The following is a 21,656-nucleotide window of genomic DNA, read 5'->3' as shown; positions in this document are numbered from 1 at the left end:
TCATGACAGAAGAATTGTTAGGATCTTGATTCTTGCACTGACTTGCTGCGTGTTCTTGGGCCTTACGTGACATGCTCAACCTATTTTTCACTAATCTCTGCTGTTTTTCATACCTAAAATGTCTCATTTTAACCACTTTCAACATCTTTCAGCCAATGATTGCAATATATAAAGTAGCACTGAACCACATGCATTTTCTGTGGTTGCTCTGAGGAAACAAACAATCTTGAGTCCCATTTTATATCCTTATGTTTGTCCCCTGAGACAAGTGATCTGATTCTCAGACACTATTCCTGCCTTACCAATACCAGAAATAAGTGATGTTAAAAAATAGACCCATGTATCTTCCCAGTGTTGGCAACCTCTAAGCTACAAGGAAAATGAAGGTCAGATTTTCAGCTGGTGTCACTCATTTTAGCTCCTTTGACTTCACTGGAGCTATGCTATCTTGAGAATCTGGCCTTTGTGTGTTTTTCAACATCTCCCACTTGATTCACTGAATATTTAATATCCTGTGTTTATCCAGTGGGAATATTCAAAGTAAAAGCCCTTAACAGAATGAATGATGTTGTAATGCTATGAAATACTCCTTAAAACAAGTCAGAACTGATTTCCTAGGGCAAGCGGCTTGCCATGGTATGGTGATCTGATGTCATCTTCTCAAAGGCTAAATAAGGTGAAACACCAAACGAGCTGCCTTTATACACTTGCACCCTGAGATGAGGTTCATGACTGAAATCTTTAATATTTCTGCCTGCCTGCTCTCTTCCTTATCCCCCTCCAGCCCTCTGAAAAGAAACTAACAAAGACTTTATATTCTGTTGTTGGCTGGGATAATGGCGGTAGGGAAACTTGTTTGGGAACCTTTAATATCTTCCTCTAGTTAATTATATTTCAATATCTACATTTTGACCCCTTTGCTCTTCTATGGCTTTCTAAAGAGGATAAAAAACAAGATACCTACAGTCTATTGAGGCAGATATCTACATCTGTAGCTCAAGATAAACTTTTCAGTTCGAGTTAGACATGAATTTCAAATTAATAATCAGATGTAATCTTGACAGATCATAACTACTATTCTCTTATGTATCTAACATTCAATATTTACTCCTCTGTCAGGTTGGTGGAAAGCAGAGTATCCTTTTCCCTTTGAAGATGCCACCTCAGATTACTGGCTTCTGGAAACAATTCTAAAAGGACTCTTTTTTTCACTTTCCCCCACCTTCTTACCTAAGCTTTAAAAACTCCAGATTGCTGGTAGAAAACAAACATGCACCTTATTCTTAATGCATTTCCTCTCCATTCAGATTTTAAGATCCTCCAAGAATAGGACTTGTTGTTTTATTCTTGTCTGTGAAGCCCTGTGCATAGCTATGATGCTTTAGAAACAGAAATTTTTTGAGGGCAATCCTTACATCCACCATGAGGCTTTCATTCACTATTACCACTTAGAGGGTAAAAACCAAAGATTTCTTAAAATAAGGGGTTTTTTTTTCTTTTTCAAAATTGACTAAGAAAAAAGACATTTTGGGTTTTTCAGTAATTTTCACAATTTTTCAAAGGCAAACTTATTGAGAACATAAGCTTCTGTTTCTTTTCCATCCAGCAAGAAATTCTGGAAATTGTAAGGTGTGTTTTGTTTTTGTTAAAGTCCGTATAAAAACCGGGGTGTGTGTGTGTGTGTGACTCAGTTGTCACTCTTAAAGGTTTTGTTTTTAAGATTTATAAAGCTTCATCTTTCTTGTCAAATTCTGTTTAAAAGAGGCAGTGATGTGTATCATCCTCACACACTTAGGTTGTGGCTACACTAGAGAGTTTACCGTAGCGCAGCAGTACTGTTGCAGCTGCGCTGCCGTAAGCTCTGTAGTGTAGCCACTCTAAATCGATGGGGGAGAGCTCTTCTGGAAGATTAATTACTCCAGCCCTTGCGAGCGATGGTAGCTATGTTGGCGGGAGAAGCTCTTCTGCTGACGTAGCGCTGTCTACACTGGCGCTTAAGTCGGCATCAGTTACGTTGCACAGGGGTGTGGCTAATTCACATCCTTGAGCAATATAAGTTATGTCAATTTAAACAGTAGTGTAGAAGTAGCCTTACCTTATTTTCTCTCGACTAAAGGTAGAAGCAGAAAAGTAACTGGAGAAGGAGCTTCAGGGTTTCTAGAGTGGCTATAGATCCACTTTTTCTTTTTTTAAAGTGACTGTAGAAGAAAAACATCTTCAGAAAATGCTCAGTTGCCAAATCCTCTTATCCGAAACTGAGATTCTTCTTTAATTATGGTTAGGGAGATGAGAACACCCCATGATACCCTACTGCAGTGCTGTTTGCATGAGGTGCAATGACAAGTTACTAACCGGATGAGGAAAAGTGACAGTGTTCTGCTTTGTCAAGTTGATTGGCCTTTTTATTAAAAACCGATATTGATTGTTATAACCTGCTACAATAAACATTTATTGCAGGCAAAAAATGTATTATAGGCAATCATAAAATTGAAGTAGTAATAAATAGTTCTGTTTGTTACATCTACTATTCCACTTAAATTTTGCTTCATCCAAATCCACCATTCAGTTATTCAGTGTTCTATCAAATGCTGTAATTAGATTTTTAATATTCTTCTAATATTCACATTCCAATGTATCCAGTACACAAAAAATAAAGCTCCGTGATACAGAGTGGTGGTTCTCAACCTATTTACCATTGTGGGCCACATACGCAGCTCTCTGTGTGTGATGTGGGCTGCATCCACACAATATATATCCTACCTGTTTGACTCTAAGGATGTCACATGGGCTGCAGCTGTGTGCTGATTGGATTGTGGGTTGAGAACCACTTACATAGTCAGGCCTTCCAATACAGAGCACAGCTCTTTAGAAACAGTGCTCTTCTCCTGTACAATGAACACTGTAGACTAAAGCGCATGTTTTGGATCTCTGACAAGTGCAGAGGTCAAATAGTCCTCCAGCAATTCTACCCTATTAAAGACAATTGCTAGGGTGCAGAAACACTCAAACAGCTTGTGGTTTGTCCTGCTAATAGAGTCGCTTGTTATGGGAACATGTGTCTGTGCAAAAGACACTTAGCTTTTGTTGCAAAAATCAATGTCACTACTGTACAAACACCTTAGCAACAGAAATATAATGTGCCCACCTAAGCATTCTGCAATTAAACACATTTTTTTTATTGCAGGTGTAAGGTATAGTATTATTTTGCCTTTACCAGTCCCCTTTAAAGAGAGTGAAAAACTTAGAGGACTGCTTTTACTCCCTGTTGACTTCCATGGGAGCAAGATAGGTATGTAAATTGGTGCCAGTCAGTCCTCAGTAGCCTGCCTAACTGTACCCATATCCTAGATTATAATATCCTTCTACATCTGAGAGTTCCTTGAAAATACAGGTCTTCACTGATTTAAAAAAAAAAAAAGAGAAGCTTATTCTTTTATTCAGGTGAACTACTTAAAATATGCTTTGAACCTGCAGCGTGTTAACACAGATTTTATGCAACGTTTTAGATTCTTCCTGAATTCAGATCCTCTCTCTGGTAAATATTCAAACGAAAATGAACTTGGACAAAAATAATGTGACTAAGAATACATTTATTGAACTTCTTGTTCTAAGCCTCAAAACAGAAGTGATTGTATCCAAAACAAATGTAGTACAGACTTGGAGAAAACCAAACATGTTGCTGCCATCTTGAATTAAGACAAGATGCCAAAGCAAGATTGACTTTGGTCATTCTGGATTAGCTGTATTTTATTTCTGGATTTCCACAAAATCCAGTTGCAAAGTAAAAAAAAAACCAAAAACTTGGTGTGTAAAGATAAATCTTTCATGTGAGCTGAAATAGTTTACGCAACTGGTTCAATAGGCTTGTCTCCCAAAAACACTTGAGCACTTCAGGGTAGGTACTGTCTGTTTGTGTGTATTTTGCAGTACCTACTGCGCTTTCAATGCCAAGCGAACAGGGTCATATCTTGCACATTGTATTGTAAGCATTCATTCTGATACTGTGAAGGCTCCTTTTAAGTGGTCAATCTATTAAACTTATGCATTAATTGGTCAGTTGTTTTAGGTCCTGTAGTCTTGGCAGCACCAAAATGCCAAGTAATTGTTGAGCTAAATGGACAATAGACAAGGGGTTCCATTCAGCAAATGATAAATGCAGTACATTTGCAAAAAGTTCAATGGAGGATGGAGAAAAGAAATGTGTGACAGACTTACCTAAGGATGATGAGGGAGGGAAGAAATTACTTGCATCTTCTTTCCTTTCACCTTCCCAATCACTTACCCACAAGTGGGAAAACTTTAAGGCGCTCAAGTCTTCAAACCCTTCCTACTCTGAAACATTTAAGATTCCATTTTCCTAGCATGTACAGGTCCTACGACGGGGACAGCACCACGTGCAGTGACTGTTCTAATTGGGGTATGATAAGCTCCTGTGACCTGTCTACAGCAAGCACGGTTGAGTTGTCCTGCAGCAGAAACTGCCAGTGTGGGGAACTGTTTTCTGGGAGAATGGGCAGCTATCGCCTCAGCAAGGGGAGAGTGCCTGCAGAATATGCACATGGGGCAACATGCTGTGGGATGTCCTGTCCCCGGGTACGTGGTGAGGGGAAGTACCTGCCATATCGATAATACAGAAACAGTTATTAGGGAGTCCTGATTACCCAGGAATACACACATTAAATATCTAGTTACTAAAAGATGATCTTGTGCCAATCTGTTTCTGATGAATGCGGCACATTGTTACTGAAGTGGTTACAATCTTAAATACAATTTCGGCAAAAATTGCAAGATCCCTGTTTGCTACAGTGGTTCTCAACCAGGAGTACGCAAAGGTCTTCTAGGGGGTGTATCAACTCATCTAGATATTTACCTAGTTTTGTACTAGCGAAGTCAGTACAAACTAAAATTTCATACAGACAATGACTTGTTTGTGCTGCTCTATATACTATCCACTGAAATGTGAGTACAATATTTATATTCTAGTTGATTTATTTTATAATTATATGGTAAAAATGAGAAAGTAAGCAATTTTTCAGAAATAGTGTGCTGACACTTGTATTTTTGTTTGATTTTTGTAAGCAAGTAGCTTTTAAGTGAGGTGAAACTGGGGTACACAAGACAAATCAGACTCCTGAAAGGAGTACAGTAGTCAGGAAAAGATGAGAGCCACTGTGTTAGAAGAGTAAATCTACTAGCTTTTATCTAGGGCCCAATCTGGCAATGCTTTTGCACATGAGTAGTCACCTTTTTCAGTCTCTGATCCTCTTGCAGCACTGGTATAAACCTCTTTAGTGAGGACCTTCAGAAGAGGGACCCTTTTTAAGAATGCCCCAGAAAACTAAAATTGAGAATTTGCTTACAGCATAAACAGAACTGAATTACTGCAGTCTTCAGGTAAAACTGCCACTGAAACTGATGGCACTTTTGCCTGACAGGGACTTAAGTGCTGTAGCTGTGTCGGTCCCAGCATATTAGAGACACAAGGTGGGCAGACCAAATTTTCTTGGTGAAAGACAGGCTTTCAAGATGCACACAGAGCTCTTCTTCCAGACTGGCCCCAAAGACAGTTTGTTTTGTGCATGCAATTAACACTTGCCTTCCTCAGTAGTCCCTTGTAATTCCTCTTTATCAGACTTGATCTTTCTGTCTGTCTCTCTCAACTTTAACTTGTGGTTAAAAAGCAAAAAATGTAAATTCTGCCCTGCACTAGGAATATAATTAAGGACAGCAAGGCTAAAGACAAAATGTACCTTCCATGCCCCCTATCCCTGACTGAATGCAAATCTCAGAATACAGGGTTAAACCTGATTCCATCAGAATTTCTTCAGGCTCACTTAGTTAGGAATGTGTAAGAGAAGGTGGGTGTGGCATTCAAATCCCATAGCCATCCTGCCTGAGGCATCTCTCCTGCTTCCACCCTACACAGCTTGTTCCCATTTACCAGTCAGGTTTGGTCAGATGTGAGCCTCAAATGACTGGCAGTTGTTTGTGCTATAAACATAGGATTAAAAAGGGAAGGCTCTGGTAGAGTGTAACCAGCTTGGGTGTGTCTTCATTGCAATCTTAACCCAGGTTTTCACCTGGGTTTTAGCCTGAATCGCTCTACCATCCACACAGAAAAAGCTCTAATACAGGTTTGAAGGAGCTTTAAGTCTGGCTAGCTGACATAGCTGGTGGGATAAGGTGAGTTAGAGTCCAAGCTTCACTATAGCTCAGGCTGGATCCCACCCATTTTGCAATGAGGATGCAGACTCCTCTGGTGCCCTCCCACAATTCCCCTCACCCCTAAAGGACAGAAAAGTTCCCTCACAGTGGACTGGGAAAGAATCCTAGAGCATCTCAGCATAAAGAATCGTGGAATATGCACCCAGATACACACACAAGAGTGCAGAAACAATGAGGGCACAGCAATAAAGGTAGGGTTTCGCATTGGCGACCTTCGCACCTGGGCTAAGATAACCCAGATTGACTAGAGCCCAGGCCTGAGCACTGGGGTTAACTGTGAAGTGAAGACCTACCCCAAGTGGCATGGTTGGCTATAGAGAAGGCTTGTTATCCACACACCACATGGTTAAATCTCTGTTAGTAAATGTCAGCTAAGCGTTTTGCTCCTTCTTGAGGTCTAAGCTAATCTGGTTGCCTTCCTGCCATCAGTTTGGTGCACGAGCTTTTATTTGCTTCTGGCATTGGTGACAAAACACTAACCATGTATGCGTGGTTTATGGCCGACCCTCTTCATCTGAGCTGTCAGTGCAGCAGTTCTTCTAGAGTGTATTGCCAGACATGCTTATTGCACCATGCTATGAGCACGTCCTCCTGCTGCTCTCTTCCATGCTGAAGTAGTATGGCATAGCTGTTCACACTTGTATGTTGTCTAACTTTTTGTTTCAGTGCTCTCTGGGCTTAGTTCAGCCACAGTTTAAAGGGGGGGCGGGGGGCGGTGAGAACTGCTGTGAGAACACAACTAGACTATATTTGTCAACTGGTTACAAAAGCGAAGTTGAACTTCTAGTGTTGACAGGGCCTACATTAATAAATAATAAATAGACAATAAATAAACAATAAATAGAACCATTTGCAAAAGTCAAGGCTTTCATTCAAACTAACATGATTGATTTGTAGTGCCTGAGAGTCCCAGTTGTGGACCAGGACTCCATTGTGCTAAATGCTATGCAAACACAGAACAAAAATACAGTCCCTGCCCCAAAGAGCTTGCAATCTAAGTAGAAGACACACAGATGGGGAAGCACAAGTAAACAATGAGGCAGTATTGGTCAGCATGATAGGCAATAGTCTCCGCATATATTAGGTTTGGCTTTACCCAGAGCCCAATTTTATTTTGTTAATTTCTATCTGATTTTTTTACTGGACCCTACAAAATTACGTTAACCCCTCCCACTCGTACCATTAATAATAATAATATCCATTTTGCTGAAAGTAAAACTAACTCTACAACGTAGCAAGAGTAATTTATTAGGTAACCGATTTGTAGGTTTTTGAGGCCGGAATTAATTACTTGTATAAAGCTGGCCACTTCTGTGTGATCAACTTAAACAATGCAAAATGCATAGTGGAATATTTAGACTAAAAAATTCACACAGATATGAAGATAGCCAATCTCCTTTCTATTTATTTTTCCCATGCTGCATCCATCACCATGTTATTTGCATACCTTCCAGTGTTAGAAAGTCAAATAAGGAGAAAATTAAGGAGATTGACATCAAATGTGGCCATATAGAGCGTGCGGTAGGGGTGTGGTATCTTGTTGTTTTGATTTTTGTGTGAGTTAATGTACTTGTGTTAGGGGAGTCAAAGCTAGAGAAGCGCTTCCAGGGAGGGAGGGAGGGAAGGAAAGTCAGTATTCTCCGCATTCCTTCCTTGCTCAGCTGAAGGCAGGCAGAGCTGGAGTTCAAGCAGCTCATGTGACCTTACTCTTCAGGTCCTCTGGTAAAGCAGGAAGTGAAGCCCTCATTTCTAGTGTTTGTAGGGATGAGGGGAGAGAAGGAAAGCTTCAGAAATCTTGTGTGTGTGGAAGGGAGTGGAGTGGCTTTGTATTTCAGTAGCTCCCAGAGGGAAGCAAAGGAGATTGGGAGCCCCATTGTCCTAGGCACTGCACACAGATGGTGAGACTGTCACTGCCTCCGAAGAGCGTACAGCCTACATAGGTAGAACAAACACAGGCTGGGAAGGGAAACTGGTGCAGTGACGCACCCAGCAGAGCTGGGAAGGGAACCCAGGCTCCTGACTCCTACTCTAGGGCTCCATGCACGGAACCACGCCGCCTGCGAAAGCGTGGGCCTCTATGGCTTAAGCGAGAGGATTAGTTCCACCGTGGCCTTTGATACTCCCCATTGCAGATGGCCATTGGGGCTATGGCTACACTGCCGCTTATATCGATATAACTTATGTCGCTAATGGAGTGTGAATAAGCCACCCCTCCCCCCCAGTGAAATAAACTGCATCGAGCTATGCGCTGGTGTGGACAGTGCCGTGTCAGTGGGAGAGCTTCTCCTGCTCACTGGGGATGGATTATTAAAGTCAACGGGAGAGCTCTCTCCTGTTGGCTTAAGCAGCCACACTGGAGAACTTACAGCAGCGCAGCTGCCTCAGTGCGGGTGCAGCCATAGCCTCAGGAACGGAGCAGCATTCTGCAGATTTGTAGCATGGAACACAGTTTAAAAATATGCTGTTACTCTTCTGTGTCTCTTAGCATGGAGAGATGATGCCCATCATGGCACGCGTACTATGTAGGGGCTTATTCATTACTGTGGGTGGTGTGAAGTTCAGCATATTTAAAAACTAACTCTGGGCTAATTTCTGATGCGTAAGAGTGGAGCTTTCAAGACAGCTCAGTGATGGCCTGATTGTGTCCCCATTAAAGTCAATGGGAGCGTGCTCCTGTTGAAGTCTATGATAAAACTCCCATTGACTTTAATGGGGGCAGAGTTAGGCCATCACTGAGCGGTAGTTGTCGGTGCAATGTGCAGGGTTAACTGAAGCACGGATTGTTTTTCTTTCTGCATATGACATCGTGCTTCATGAGAAGAAGGTGGTTAACATAATTCATGTTTATTGCTAAATGTTGCTCTTTTGAAGGGGTTGTAAGTCTTTAGAGAGAGCTGTCTAAACTCCTAGCTAGCAATAAACTTTTAAAGTCAGGCAAGGAAACAGCACATCATGAACTTACTGTTTCATTTTGCACTTTCCCATAAATGTTTTGAATTGAACAGTTTAAACTAGTATGTGTATTTGGGTTTGTTTGGGGGTTTTTTTTGTTTTGTTTTGCAGCCTATGTTGCTCATGGTGAGCAATGGCCTATGGCTGGATCAAAGAGCTGTGAATCAGAAACACAGCTTTCATTTGTGTGTCCATAAACCACACACACATTTATTCAGAGCTCTTGGCCTTTTCCTCTTTGGTGGCTATTTTATTGTTCTTGACATTCCTTTATTATGGAAATGGACCAGAGTTCCTGTATAGCTTGTAACATTTTAGTTTGAGCATTTTTTGCTGTTTGTAATTGCAAATAGTTAAGCTAATGGCTGGCTGATATTTAGAAGGATCTCAGGGCAGGATACATTGTTTGAAAAGCAAACATTTGCAGTTCTCCCTGGGTTTTTTTGGTCATTGGTTGCCCTGTCAGACTAAATTATCTTTAATCCCCTTTGTTCCTCCTCCCACTTCAACTTCTGCAATATCAGTTGGAATATTTGCATTAGGTAAGAAGGTCAAAGTAGATTACAGTAAATTCATTGTTCGATAAACTAACAATTCTAATAGGTAGTTTAGTTTTCTCTAATGAAGGATTGTTTTGGTAGTGGCGGCTGTCAGTGGAGTCTCAGTTCTAGTCTGTCTTTGTCTGATGTGCTAAATATAAGATTTGCTTTTACCTTAGAAAATCAGATAGTTCAGGATGAGAATCTTTAAAAGCAGTTAGAATTCTAAGTACTGGAAGATACATAGGGAAAGGGAGGTTATTTGGAACAAGTCTTCGTGGTTGAATACAATGAAGTATTCAGTCTCCAAGTTGTGCAGTACTGTGAAATCTATTATTACTGTGATACTGTTTATCAGCTTCATTAGGAAGATGAATAGTCAATCATTTGCAGAAGCTTTTTTTCTCTGAAAGGAACCCATTCGCAATAGTTGCTGCAGTCTTGTATAGCCCAGTGTAATTTAATATACCACATTACAAATTATACCACCACCAATCTTTAAAAACAAACAAAAACCCCCCTTTGTTATCTCTCTAAATTTGTGTTATCCTCCCCAGAAACTTCCCTTCTCATACTCCTTCCTGTGGTGTCCCTCTATGGTGTTCTTGATTTAATTTAGTCTTAGACTTAAGTAAAATTACTCATGTGCTTACTGCAGTATTGCTGGAGCCATGTGGTCCCAGGATATTAGAGAGGCAAGGTGAGTGAGGTAATATCTTTTATTGGACTGACTTCTGTTGGTGACAAAGACTAGCTTTCCAAGTACACAGAGCTCTTCTTTAGGCAGCTCTGTGTAAGTTTGAAAGCTTGTCTCTTTCACTAACAGAAGTTGGTCCAATAAAAGATATTACCTCACTCACCTTGTTTCTCACATGCTTATGTTAGTTCTGTTATCACCTGATGTGAGTAATCTCATTGATTTGAGTGGGACCAATCACGTGATGCCTCTGATTGTGCAACTGGGTCCATGTTAGTGACTCTTACGCTTGCTTAATGTCTTATTGAAATCAGTGGATCTCTGCAGAGGCCTAAGGGTCCACATGCTTGGATCAGGTTGTGGGATCGTGACCTTAGACTGTGATCTGTTTAGGGTAGGAAATCTCTATTTATCTAGCACCAAAAACGTACATGGTGCCTAACAAGTAGTAATGAAAATATTTGGATCAATTGGCACTTAATTAACAGCATGTTGGTCAACTATGCTGCTGATTTTAGATTAAAATAACCCTGAATTCTCAGCCAGACTTGTGGAATAGATGATTCGGATAACTTTCATCACAATCTGAAAATGTTTTATTCTTGTCACTTGAACTGAACGTGTCAGTTCCATTTAAATTGGTGGCCTATAATACTCATCTGAATCTAGCAGGAAAGAATTTGCAATCAATTTTTTTCCAACAAAAACACTGCCATGTCCTCATTTGTGTTTAACCTGCATCAGAATGAGTAACATCTTAAGCTTTGCATCTGTGAAAGTAACATGCCACTCAGACTTGGAAAGTTTGAACAGCAGTTTACAGTCCACTGAAATTGGGTCTACTTTATTTTGGCTTTTGTGCATTTGGATGGGTAGTCTGAACTGAAATCCAAACTAGACCCAGCTGTTCATATTATAAACAAGCATCTTAATTTGTTGTATTTGGACTAAATAAGCATTTAAATTAGCATCAGGGCCTAGGCCGTGATCAAAGGGTAGGATTTTTCAAAAGCACTTAAGTAATTTAGGAGCACAATCCCAATCAGTTAATAATTTCCGCTGCTTCAGGATGAACAATAATATTTCATACCTATGTTAGTGTTATCATTGGGCTGTCTTCGCTATAGAACAAATAGATTGGGGTGGAGTGACATACACAGAGCAAGTTGTCTTAACCATAAACTTCATTTAATTAAACAAAAAAAATTCTTAGATTTTTGAAGAATAAATTGTGCATGTGGTGGGGGAGGATTCTTAAATGGGTGTTTTCTGATCCTGTACTGATTGACTGTGACTGATTCTGGTTTACGGTAATAATGTTTAAAAAAAACAAACTTGAATTAAAAAAATCTTGACATATTAGAGATGGGCCTGAATTTGAATGCAGATCAAAACTTCCCCAAAGTTCAGGATTGAGGCTCTTTCTAATATCTATAGAACTGAAATGGGCATGATGCTTTCTTTAGTGTCTGTTTTACTGTATTCCGTTAGAAGCCTGGACACACAATTTCAATTTTGGGAATGAAGTATAACTGAGGTGCTGTTTTGGTGAAGCCAAAATGTTTCATGGAGAAGTGTTGATTTCAACTTAGTTTTTATCAGGAAGGATGGGAAGGGAGGAGATGCACCTCCTCCCCCCACTTAGCTTAGTGGTTAGAGTACTGAGCTGGGATATTAGGAAACCAGGTTCAGTCCATGTTCTGTCTGATTCAGAGTGCTTGGGGATGAAGAACTCTGCTCAGTTGGGCAGAGCAGGGACTTGAATGTGGAAACACTTAGAAACTTCAAAAGTTGCTGTGAAATGAAATTGTTGTCTGGCCCCCCTGTGTTGATCAACCTATGTTACAAAAAGAGAGGCTGGTTTCAGTAGGCCTAGAGGGCAACAGGACAGAAGATAAGGATTAATCCTTAGGGCTTAATTAATTAATTAATCCTTGGAGTGGCAGAGAAGGGATGAAATGGCACATGGGGTTGAAGTGATCATTACTGCTTATAGCTTCAATATATGTTGTCTTCTATACTAAAACATCCATTTGGCCTCTCTAAACATTGAATACAATAGCGCTCTGCTGGTATCTAAATCCTTGTGAAATAGTCCAGTAGAATTTGAACAGTGATGAAACCAATCAAGCTATTCAGAAATTACTCTTAAAAACAAAACACCCTCCCCTTATAACATTTAGTGGAAAATGAAATCCCCATTTAGAAGGCTAGAGATTGGGCTAAAAATTCTATACCAAGGTATCATTCTCAATTGAATTCTAGAGAAGACATTCTCTCCCTTGCAGAAGCTAACTTGACAACATGTGGGGTGAGATTCTGTGCTGTACCTCTGAGGGTGGCAGCACTGAACTTGCAGGGAAAGGGTGGCTAAAGTTGCTTAAGCCCCCCTTGGTGCCCTCCCAATTCAGGAACCAGAATGGCCCCCAGTGTAGTTTAGTTCTGAAGGATTGCATAAGTTATAGCTGACTGTTATCAACTCCCCTGGGGCAGTAAAGCTGCCTGAAAGATCCTCATGCTGTGGCTATGTGCCCTTCCCGCCAGAGGACACTCTCTACACCAGGGCTCGTGAGGAGGTTCTCCTGAAGGCAGTCTGCAGTTCAGGCTCTTGGGAGTTTTTGCCTGCTGGATGTGACTCTCTTAGAAACCCTTTATGCCACTCTCGCCCCTTTACCCAGTGTGCAGGGGCAAGGGTGAGAATCCCACTTAGAATTTTTTAAATTTTTTTTAAAATTTTTAAATAAGTGAAAGTATATTGGATGTCCAGTTTCCACAATCAATGAAGCTAGTTTCATTGAAAATTATAACAACTCATTTGGAATCTGAAGAACTTTCCTCCTGGGACCTGAATACCAAGAAACTTTTGAGCACGTAGAAATTGATGTTGTTCCTTTTTAAAGAAAGCCTGTACAACACATACTTTTAAGTGTCTTGTGTGGGTTTTTTAAGTTTGTTGTGCTATTGATGGGGAAATGTTTAAAAAATCCTCAACCCTACTGCAAACAGCTGACCAGCTATTTTTGAAGTTGGAGGCAAAGAATGTCTCTCTCCTTTGGTTTGAGAAGAGTAATTTTAGGGACAACAGAGACAGTGCTATTGAACTTGAATGTGGATTCATGCTTTTAGCTCTAACTGAAATGTACCATTTTTTTTTTAAAACCATTTTTTTAAACTCTCTTTAAGAAGCTTGTAAACTAGCATTGATTATAATAGAACATTTTTACGAAGTAATCTGTTCTACAATAATGCAAATCTTGTTGCAAGAGTATAATCTGGGAACTGTAGTCTTGGAAGGACACAGTCCAGCCATATTCAGAGTAGGGAAGAAGAATGCAGCAAATGCTCTATTAAGATGCAGCACCTGAATATTTCACTGTAGCATTGTCCACTCACATCTTTTCTGTTTCTGTTTCTAGTTTGGGGCAGAATTCCGAAGATTCTCTCTGGATCGCTACAAGCCAGGAAAGTTTGAAGATTTCTACAAGCTCATACTTCACATCCACCACATATCCAACATGGAGGTGATGATTGGATATGCTGATGTTCATGGGGACCTTCTTCCTATTAATAATGATGATAACTTCTTCAAGGCTGTTTCAAGTGCAAACCCACTTCTCAGGGTTTTTATACAAAGACAAGGTAAAATCTTCACATTTATTAAGTCTTCAGAGCACTGGTTGTCCAATCTATTTTTAGTAGTGCTAGTAATCACATTGCAGTGGCATTCAGTAGCCTCAGGAGGGATGGAGGGCTGCACAGTCATAGAAAAGACGCTATCTGTGTGCCAGGGATTCGTGTACTCTCAAAGACCTATAACAGACTAAGGGCAAGGGATGGGGATATAATACATGCACCAAGGGTAAGACTGCTATAACTTAGGCAAGCCTGGGGTCTGTCTGGGTGATGACCGTCTCCTCAGAGTTACCCCAGGAGCTTCTCTAGTCACCAGAGCAACACAGGAATAGGAGGGTGCAAAGATGGTTTAAAAGTCACCTTAGCCTTCTCTCCCCCAGGGCTGCAAGTTCAGTATTGCATGTTTTGGTGGTGTGACACAGAATCTTGTGCCAACGAGTCCTTGTCCTTTGATTTAAAAGAAAACCCAAATATTGTACCATGTCTAGGTCTTCATTTTCAGCTGTCTTCAAGACTTAGCTTTAGCCAGTGGTTTTGTGCGTTTATTGAATGCTGGCATGTGCATATCTGTCTGTTTTAGAAAGATTCAGTTCTGACACTGATTCTGTAGACATGGCTTTAAGGGCAGATGGCTAAATTAAGTTGAACCACTGTGTGTCTTAAGATGTGGTGTTTTTATTAATGTCTTACTAGAGGTCAAGCAAGCTTGATGCAGAGATACGTAAATATCAGGATGATGTCAGGGTTATTCCAAATGTTTTTCATATGTCTGAGTAAGATTAGTCTAATGTGACATGGCACTTTGTTTTCTTCCAATTTTTTGATGGGGAAATTAATATTAAAAATACTGAAGTTCTCAATATTTTAACAGAAATCAAAGGAATTCTTTAAAGATTCAGTTTTTGCCAGTAGCTCAGGAGTGGTATGACTAATAACTTCTTCTCTACTTCAATTTTAAATCTTGCTTTAAATGTGAATCGCAGCATGTGTTTTTATTGTTTGCTCAAAACTGACAATTTAATATTACTTTAGCAGATCAAACTGCCACCCTTCCCCTCCACGATGTCACGTAGTAGTTTAGAGCACAGGATTGGAAATCAAATCCTGTGACTTGTTGCTGGCTTTGCCACAGACTTACTCTGTGGCTTCAGGCCTCTCTGGCCTGGATTCTCCACTACATAGAATCCTCTGTATTCATTTACAGTCAGTTACACAGATAATAAATATGATAGAAGCTAGGCAATGGCAGGCCCAGAGAGGTTCCTTCGGTTCATACATCTGTAAAATAAGAGTGTGTAAAGAGGGGGTGAATGCGAGTGCTTCTGATTGTTGCCTACACCCCATCTCTGGGAATGAGAGCTGGATGGGAGATGTTATTTCATCCTTCTACAATGCACATTTGATTCCCAGGCTGTTAAATCTGTAGTCATGTGAACACCACTGGTGGGCCAAGTCATAAGAAACCACTTCTGTGGCTTTGTCATGCATGTGTCAGTTCAAGTTTGTTCACACATCTCTGGATCTGTCTTGTTCAAAGGGCAGCAGTTCTCATTTGGTTTGATATACTGCTGAAAGCACTGCGTCTAACTGAATTCTGACATTGCATCACTAGATCATCACAAGACATCGCTGTTTCAGTGATCTATTAATCAAAAAAGGAGTCAAGTGGGTGCCTGAAGTTCTCTTCAGTGTAAAAACAAAATCTCAGGCTGTGCTAATCTTCTAGTCAATTGTCTCTTCTGAAGGGATGGGATTGGGGGCTTTTATTAAAGGGGCACCATCAAGCCGAAGTCTAGTTGGTAAAGAATTAGAAATAATTTCAGGTTCTACACCTGCTTCTGAGCCCTCTGCCGGTTTCAAGTTGAAACTTGAATGGGTTTCTCTCCCCTGTTGTGTGAAAGAGCCCCACTGACAGAAGAGGAAATTGACTAGGCAGAGGAAACTGTGAAACTGACCATAAGCTCTTAACTGGTTAGCCAGACTGGAAAGTGTACACTGTATGCATTTTCTCTGAAGCTAAGGTCAGCCCAGAGAATTCTGCCTTGGCCTTTTCATACATAAGAATGTATTAATAAAGGGACTCTAACTCTAAAAGTTAGATATCTGTATTTGTGGAAACTTACCAATTGCTGTTTGCAAGTGAACAGTGTCTCTTCTTTCTGGGAGAAAGCCTTGAGAAACCCCATTTCAGCCAGTACTTTAGGAGCCTCCTAAAATGTCTTTTCGTTCATTGTTCCCGACACCACCTCTTAATCATAAAAATTTAGGACTGGAAGGGACCTTGAGCGGTTATTTAGTCCAGCCTCCTGTGCTGAGGCAGGACCAAGTAAACCTAGACCATCCCTGACAGGTGTTTGTCCAACCTGTTCTTAAAAACCTCCAATGTCAACAGGGATTCCACAACCGTCCTTGGAACTTTAGAAGCCTATTCCAGAGTTTAACTATCCTTATGGTTAGAAAACTTTTCCTAATATGTAACCTAAATCTCCCCTGCTGCAGATTAAGCCACTTATTTCTTGTCCAGTCAACTTGAAGAACAATTGATCATTGCCCTCTTTTTTTTTTTTTTTTTTTTTTTTTTAAAAAGCCTTTAACATATCTGAAGACTGTTATCAGGTCCCTTCTCATCTTTTCTTGGTTACCTCTCTTATCTCTTGCACACCCTGCATTGTGGTGCCTTTCCTTTCCCTGAGGAGAGGTTGGATCTGTTTATTTTTAGAGCAATACTTCTCTTTCAGTTGGACGTCTGTACTACAGAGCAATTCAGAAGTGTACCATTCTTCTGCTCTTTCTTCAACGCTCCCAGCTCAGGACCCAAACTTGGTTGGGTAGGGAAGTGGGAGGGAGGGAGGAAGGGAACTCAGTGACAGATATAGCACTAGAGTTGCAGGCCAGTCCTCTGTTTCAAGTGCAAAAGGGGAAGAAACAAAGTAGGACCCACACTTCAGATTTCCCACATCAGGACTCCCTTTGGTGCTTTTACTACTACTTCTCCTTAATTGAGTGGGTGATAGAAGCTTGTTCCTTTGCGCCTGAGAAGGGAGTGATAGTCTAAGGTGGTGGGGGACTTACGACAACTAATTGGATTTCCTAATTCATTAGAAGCTCAGCATCAATCCTTTTCTAGTCAAGTGAAAAGTTTAATACACTATATAAATGATGCACAGTTTCGTTGGTGTTTATCTGTTTCCCTCATTTCCAGCTCAGCTATCCTCATTCCCCTGCCAAGTGGATGTTAATACATGTAAACAATGTAATTATTTGTGTGGGCAGAGGGACTTCAAGAGGGTGACTTCATATTTCTAATATTCTAGTTTCAAGGTCTGCTAGATTTCCATAAGAACTTAATTCAAGAATAAGTTCAGATAAACAGAATTACAACATTTGTTTTTGTCTTCTCACTTGGCTGCCGAGGCTACCTCAGCTTGTTGTTTTCCATCCCCTCCACTTGCTCTACCATCTAGAGAGTCACTTTACAAACTTGTGCTAACGTAGCTCATCCCTGACCAGGAAAACAAGCATCAGCACCTTATTAGTGAGCAAGGTCTGGCCTTTCTAATAAGGAACTCAGTCAGCATTCTCGGCATGCCTGAAGGTCCCCCTGATGTCGCAGTGAGTTTTGGGTGCCCTAGGAATGCAGGACTGGACCCAGGATTTGACCAGTAGTGCAGAGAGGGCCTTGGGTAATGTATTTTGGCAGACAGCTATCAGTCCTGCTTCTAGTTTACTTACCAGTTTTACCTCAAGCATTGACACTAGTATGATTTTTTTTTTTTTTTTTTTTTGGTAGCAGCCCCGAGAAGATTTGTAGTTGACTAGACTTGACTCAGTCCAGAATTGGCTATAGAGGGCTTTCATGACTGAATAGTGAACTGTCTGCCAAAGACTATCCTTGAAACTGTACATTTTTAAAAACTTTTAAAAATCCTAAATGAGGAACAACACAAGTGTAGATTTTAAACAGTTATAAAAACACAAATTGACCAGTTAACTTTTGACTTGCCTTCTCCTCAGATGGTGTAAATCCGCGTAGCTCTTTTGACTTCAGGGCTTGATACTGATTTACATCCGCTGAGGATCTGGTCCCAAGAGTATATTTACTCAGCAATAATTGTCAAACATATCTAAAACTCCCTGCATTGTGGCAAGTGTTTGCTGCAGAGGCAACCACTGATATCACAAAGACCATATAACAATGCAGGAAGTTTTAGATGTTTGACATCAGTAATTGTAGAGTAAATAAACTCTTGTACTCTATCCTAGGAAGGTAGATGAAGGAAGAACTGATCAGATATGTGTATGAGATAAGAGCTTCCTCTATTGTTTGGGTGATTTGAAATCCTAAATACTGTAGTTTGTGTTTATAAACTTTTGAATACAATAAAAATGAATAAAGATGAGTTACAAAGTCAAACTGAGAGAGATCTTGACACTAGAAAAACTTTTCAAAGTGCATCAATACTATTCAGTTGTTCTCCAAAATATTACCCTTCAGTTTGATCGAACAGAGAAAAAAAATTAATACAATGCACATGCTTTCAAATGAGGTTTTGTTCGTATGCCTTCTACATAGATATGCATGCACACCAGCCCCTGCAAATGACTTGGTACAGTTGACTGGTATAGTGTATATTCAAGTTAGAACAAGCTGCATTATTACTGGAATGTCAGCCAAGTACAATTAACGTAATGCCATAAGTGAGTAGCTGCAGTATGGATTGACTCTTTTGTAAATCCAGTGCTTCACTCTAAACTCTTCGCTGACTTTTTTCCAGTGGGGCACAAAGATTGACTAGAACTCTTGGCAGATAACTGTAGCTAAGGAGATGAAAACTCAGATGTTTCACTATATACTATGATTTGTTTAACCTAATTCCAATCATAATGTAACTCTAAACAGGAAATGCAGTGAAAACGCTTGCATCACCCACCCACTCACCAAATATATCCTTGGAACAAACAGTGGATAAAATAAACATGATAACTGGGGGGGGGGGCGCGGATGATCTGTTTCATCAAGACACTAGGAAAACATGGTCAATTCAGTGCACCTTGGGCCCAATTCTGCTGTTACACCCTAGTGGACATCAGAGTAATTCCATTGACTTCAGTGGAGGACTTGGGATGGTGTGGGTGTATAACTGAGAACTGGTGGTCAGATCTCTCCCCGTCCCCATCTACCCCAGTGATCCATATATAAAGGAGATCTATGTGCAGTAGGGGGAACAGCTACCTCTGTGGTAATGTCCCTTTCTGTTCCTACACCTGCACAAAATGCTCTTCAGGCAAAGGTTGTGTGGGGAGGATCAGGTGGCATGCAGATAGTTTGCCTCCGTCTCGACCTCAGCTTGAAGTTGAATAAATTTCCTGCAGAGCCTCTTTGTCCTAAGGAACCCCCTTAAGAAGAGAGGAGCTCAGGAGTCCCTGGCATCACAGCTGAATTGGAGCTGTGCTAAAACAGGATGTCCTGGATCCAGTTTGAAGAGTCAGGGCCTTTGGGTAGATGTGCCTGACTTCCAGCAGAGATCCCAAATCCAGCCTGGATTTTAGGCTCCAGGGCCCAAACCTACTTATTCCACTTATAGCACCCTCCAACAGAAGAATTCTTGGGAACCTGGCCCACATAGTAGTGTGGGAGAAGAACTATAAACCTGTGTAACTGTTGTGAAGTAGTCTGGTTGAAATCCACTTGAGACCCCCGATAAAGCAGACAAAAGAGAGATGAGTCACTCAGTAGCAATATGTATAGGAGAGTCAAGAATGGTATATGGGGAGAAAGGGCTTATCGTACAGCCTTAAGTATGGAGCATGATAATTTGCTTCATCTTTCCACTGTGTAACTTAGCTTTTAAATTATAAGGTTTTTATCTGTCCTGGGGACAGGTGCCTTAGAAACGCTAGAGAGACAGTGAAATGTCTGAGGCCAAATGGGATGCCCCCTCTTGCTTGATATACTGTTCTTGTCTCCATGTGCACATCTCCACGTGCACTCCACCCTTCTGGTTCCACCTGGCTGGAAGCTGGATATGCTATATGTCCCCAGATGCATCGCTTTTGGGGAAGACTGAAAAGGTAGCATGTGTGGATAATGGAAGCCTCTCCATGTAATGTGGTGATGGTGAGAGGCACTGGACATTGGGATCAATGAATAAAACTTCTGTCAGCTCACTGTAAAACCACCATTTCCTTGTACCGCTCATCTCAGAGTATGCCCTGGGCTGCATTTTCAGTTGAGATGGAGAGAAATGGGGGAGAAGGGAATGTTAACAAATTCTGATCCATTCCATAAGAATCCCCGCAGAGAGCCAGCAATGACACTGGAAGAATTCAAGGAACAAACAGCCACAAAATACGTCCTATCAATTTCAGGGAAATGGGACCCAAGGTAGCCTTCTAAAAAAATGCTGCCAACCCACAGCAGCTGTTGATTGTGAGACCTGTGTGACGAAATGACTCTCCAGGTAACTTCATAACTTGATACTAGGAGGTTTTATTTCTTTAAGTTAGTGACTCGAGTTGGCTGAAAGAGATGAAAATGGTTCCATTGCTGTTTGGGTTTTTTTAAAGAACCTGAAAAGTGGTTTGTGCTTAGTGTGTGAAACCATATGGTTAGAAACTGATTACTATTTTTGTTTATATATAAAAATGTGTATGTTTTTTAAACTTGGGAGGTGCTTTGAATTTTATTTATTTATTTTAAAACACTCTGATCTAACTGTAAACTGATCCACTAAGGATGATTAATTCTTTTCCTGACTTGGTGGGTAGAACTGCTGTCCAATGTCAGTATTGGGTAGCGGCCTGATTCAATGTTCATTGAAGTCAGTGAGCATCTTCTGTTAACTTTAGTAGACTTTTGGATAGGTCCAGGATTACTAGCTTGGTTTAAAATACTATTCAAAATACTCCACTGCCGAAAGAGCATACAGGGAAAATTGTGTTAAACTGCTGTCTATGCCTTGCAACAAAAACTTACTGCGTAACCTCTGTAATTGTTCTACAGTAAAGTCCTGTATTTAGCACAATTTTATTTTAAAAAGATCTCACTAGCATGATCTCCAGATTCAATGTAAGAAAACTAATGGGAAATAAGCCCAGGACTGACTACAATGTTGGTGGTGGGTTTGTTTTTTCTTAAGGTCTTTCATGTTTTAAGCAGATAATCCCCAGCAATGACAGTTGGCTGTCAAACCCCATATGTTAGACAGCAGAATTTCACTTTGAAGCAGGAACAAAATAAAATGTACATGCAACTACCCAAAGCACTATTTATCTCACTGGGTGGCTGAGCAGATTAGGTATAATTGGAGCTGTTTAAGGGGAGAAATGTCATGTCCTGTAAATGGTTCTCCAGAAGTCTTGGAGTGATCCCTATCCATTTAAGAACTCTACTAGCATCAGTATCTTAATGGCTTTAGCAGTTGAAATGGATATGCTTCAGAGCAGTATGCAAACAGGAGTGATTTCCCTTGATGAGCATTGTTTGTGTCCTAATGGAGTAATGAAGGACACTGGAGTCCTGGTGATAGGGTTTTACTCTTGAAATACTCCAGATTCTGCTTCTGAATTGAGCTTTGTGGAGACTTCAAAAGGGCTCTTGCACTTTGAAG

At 40.6% G+C, this 21,656-nt stretch overlaps 1 protein-coding gene across 1 annotated transcript in view; it reads left to right on the top strand.

The window, feature by feature from the left end:
• The window catches only part of PARD6G (par-6 family cell polarity regulator gamma), a 94,179-nt gene that overhangs the window by 5,794 nt on the left and 66,729 nt on the right, over positions 1-21,656 (top strand). Inside the window, exon 4 of the mRNA XM_067537567.1 lies at positions 13,830-14,052. Within this exon, the coding sequence (XP_067393668.1) occupies positions 13,830-14,052 (223 nt within the window). The remainder of the gene's footprint in view (positions 1-13,829; positions 14,053-21,656) is intronic.

The sequence above is a fragment of the Emydura macquarii genome, unplaced genomic scaffold (assembly GCF_026122565.2).
Source record: "Emydura macquarii macquarii isolate MOO-44397 ecotype Brisbane River unplaced genomic scaffold, CSIRO-AGI_Emac_v2 contig_431, whole genome shotgun sequence".
Taxonomy (NCBI): Eukaryota; Metazoa; Chordata; order Testudines; family Chelidae; genus Emydura; species Emydura macquarii.
This window is presented reverse-complemented; position numbering and strand designations above follow the sequence as displayed.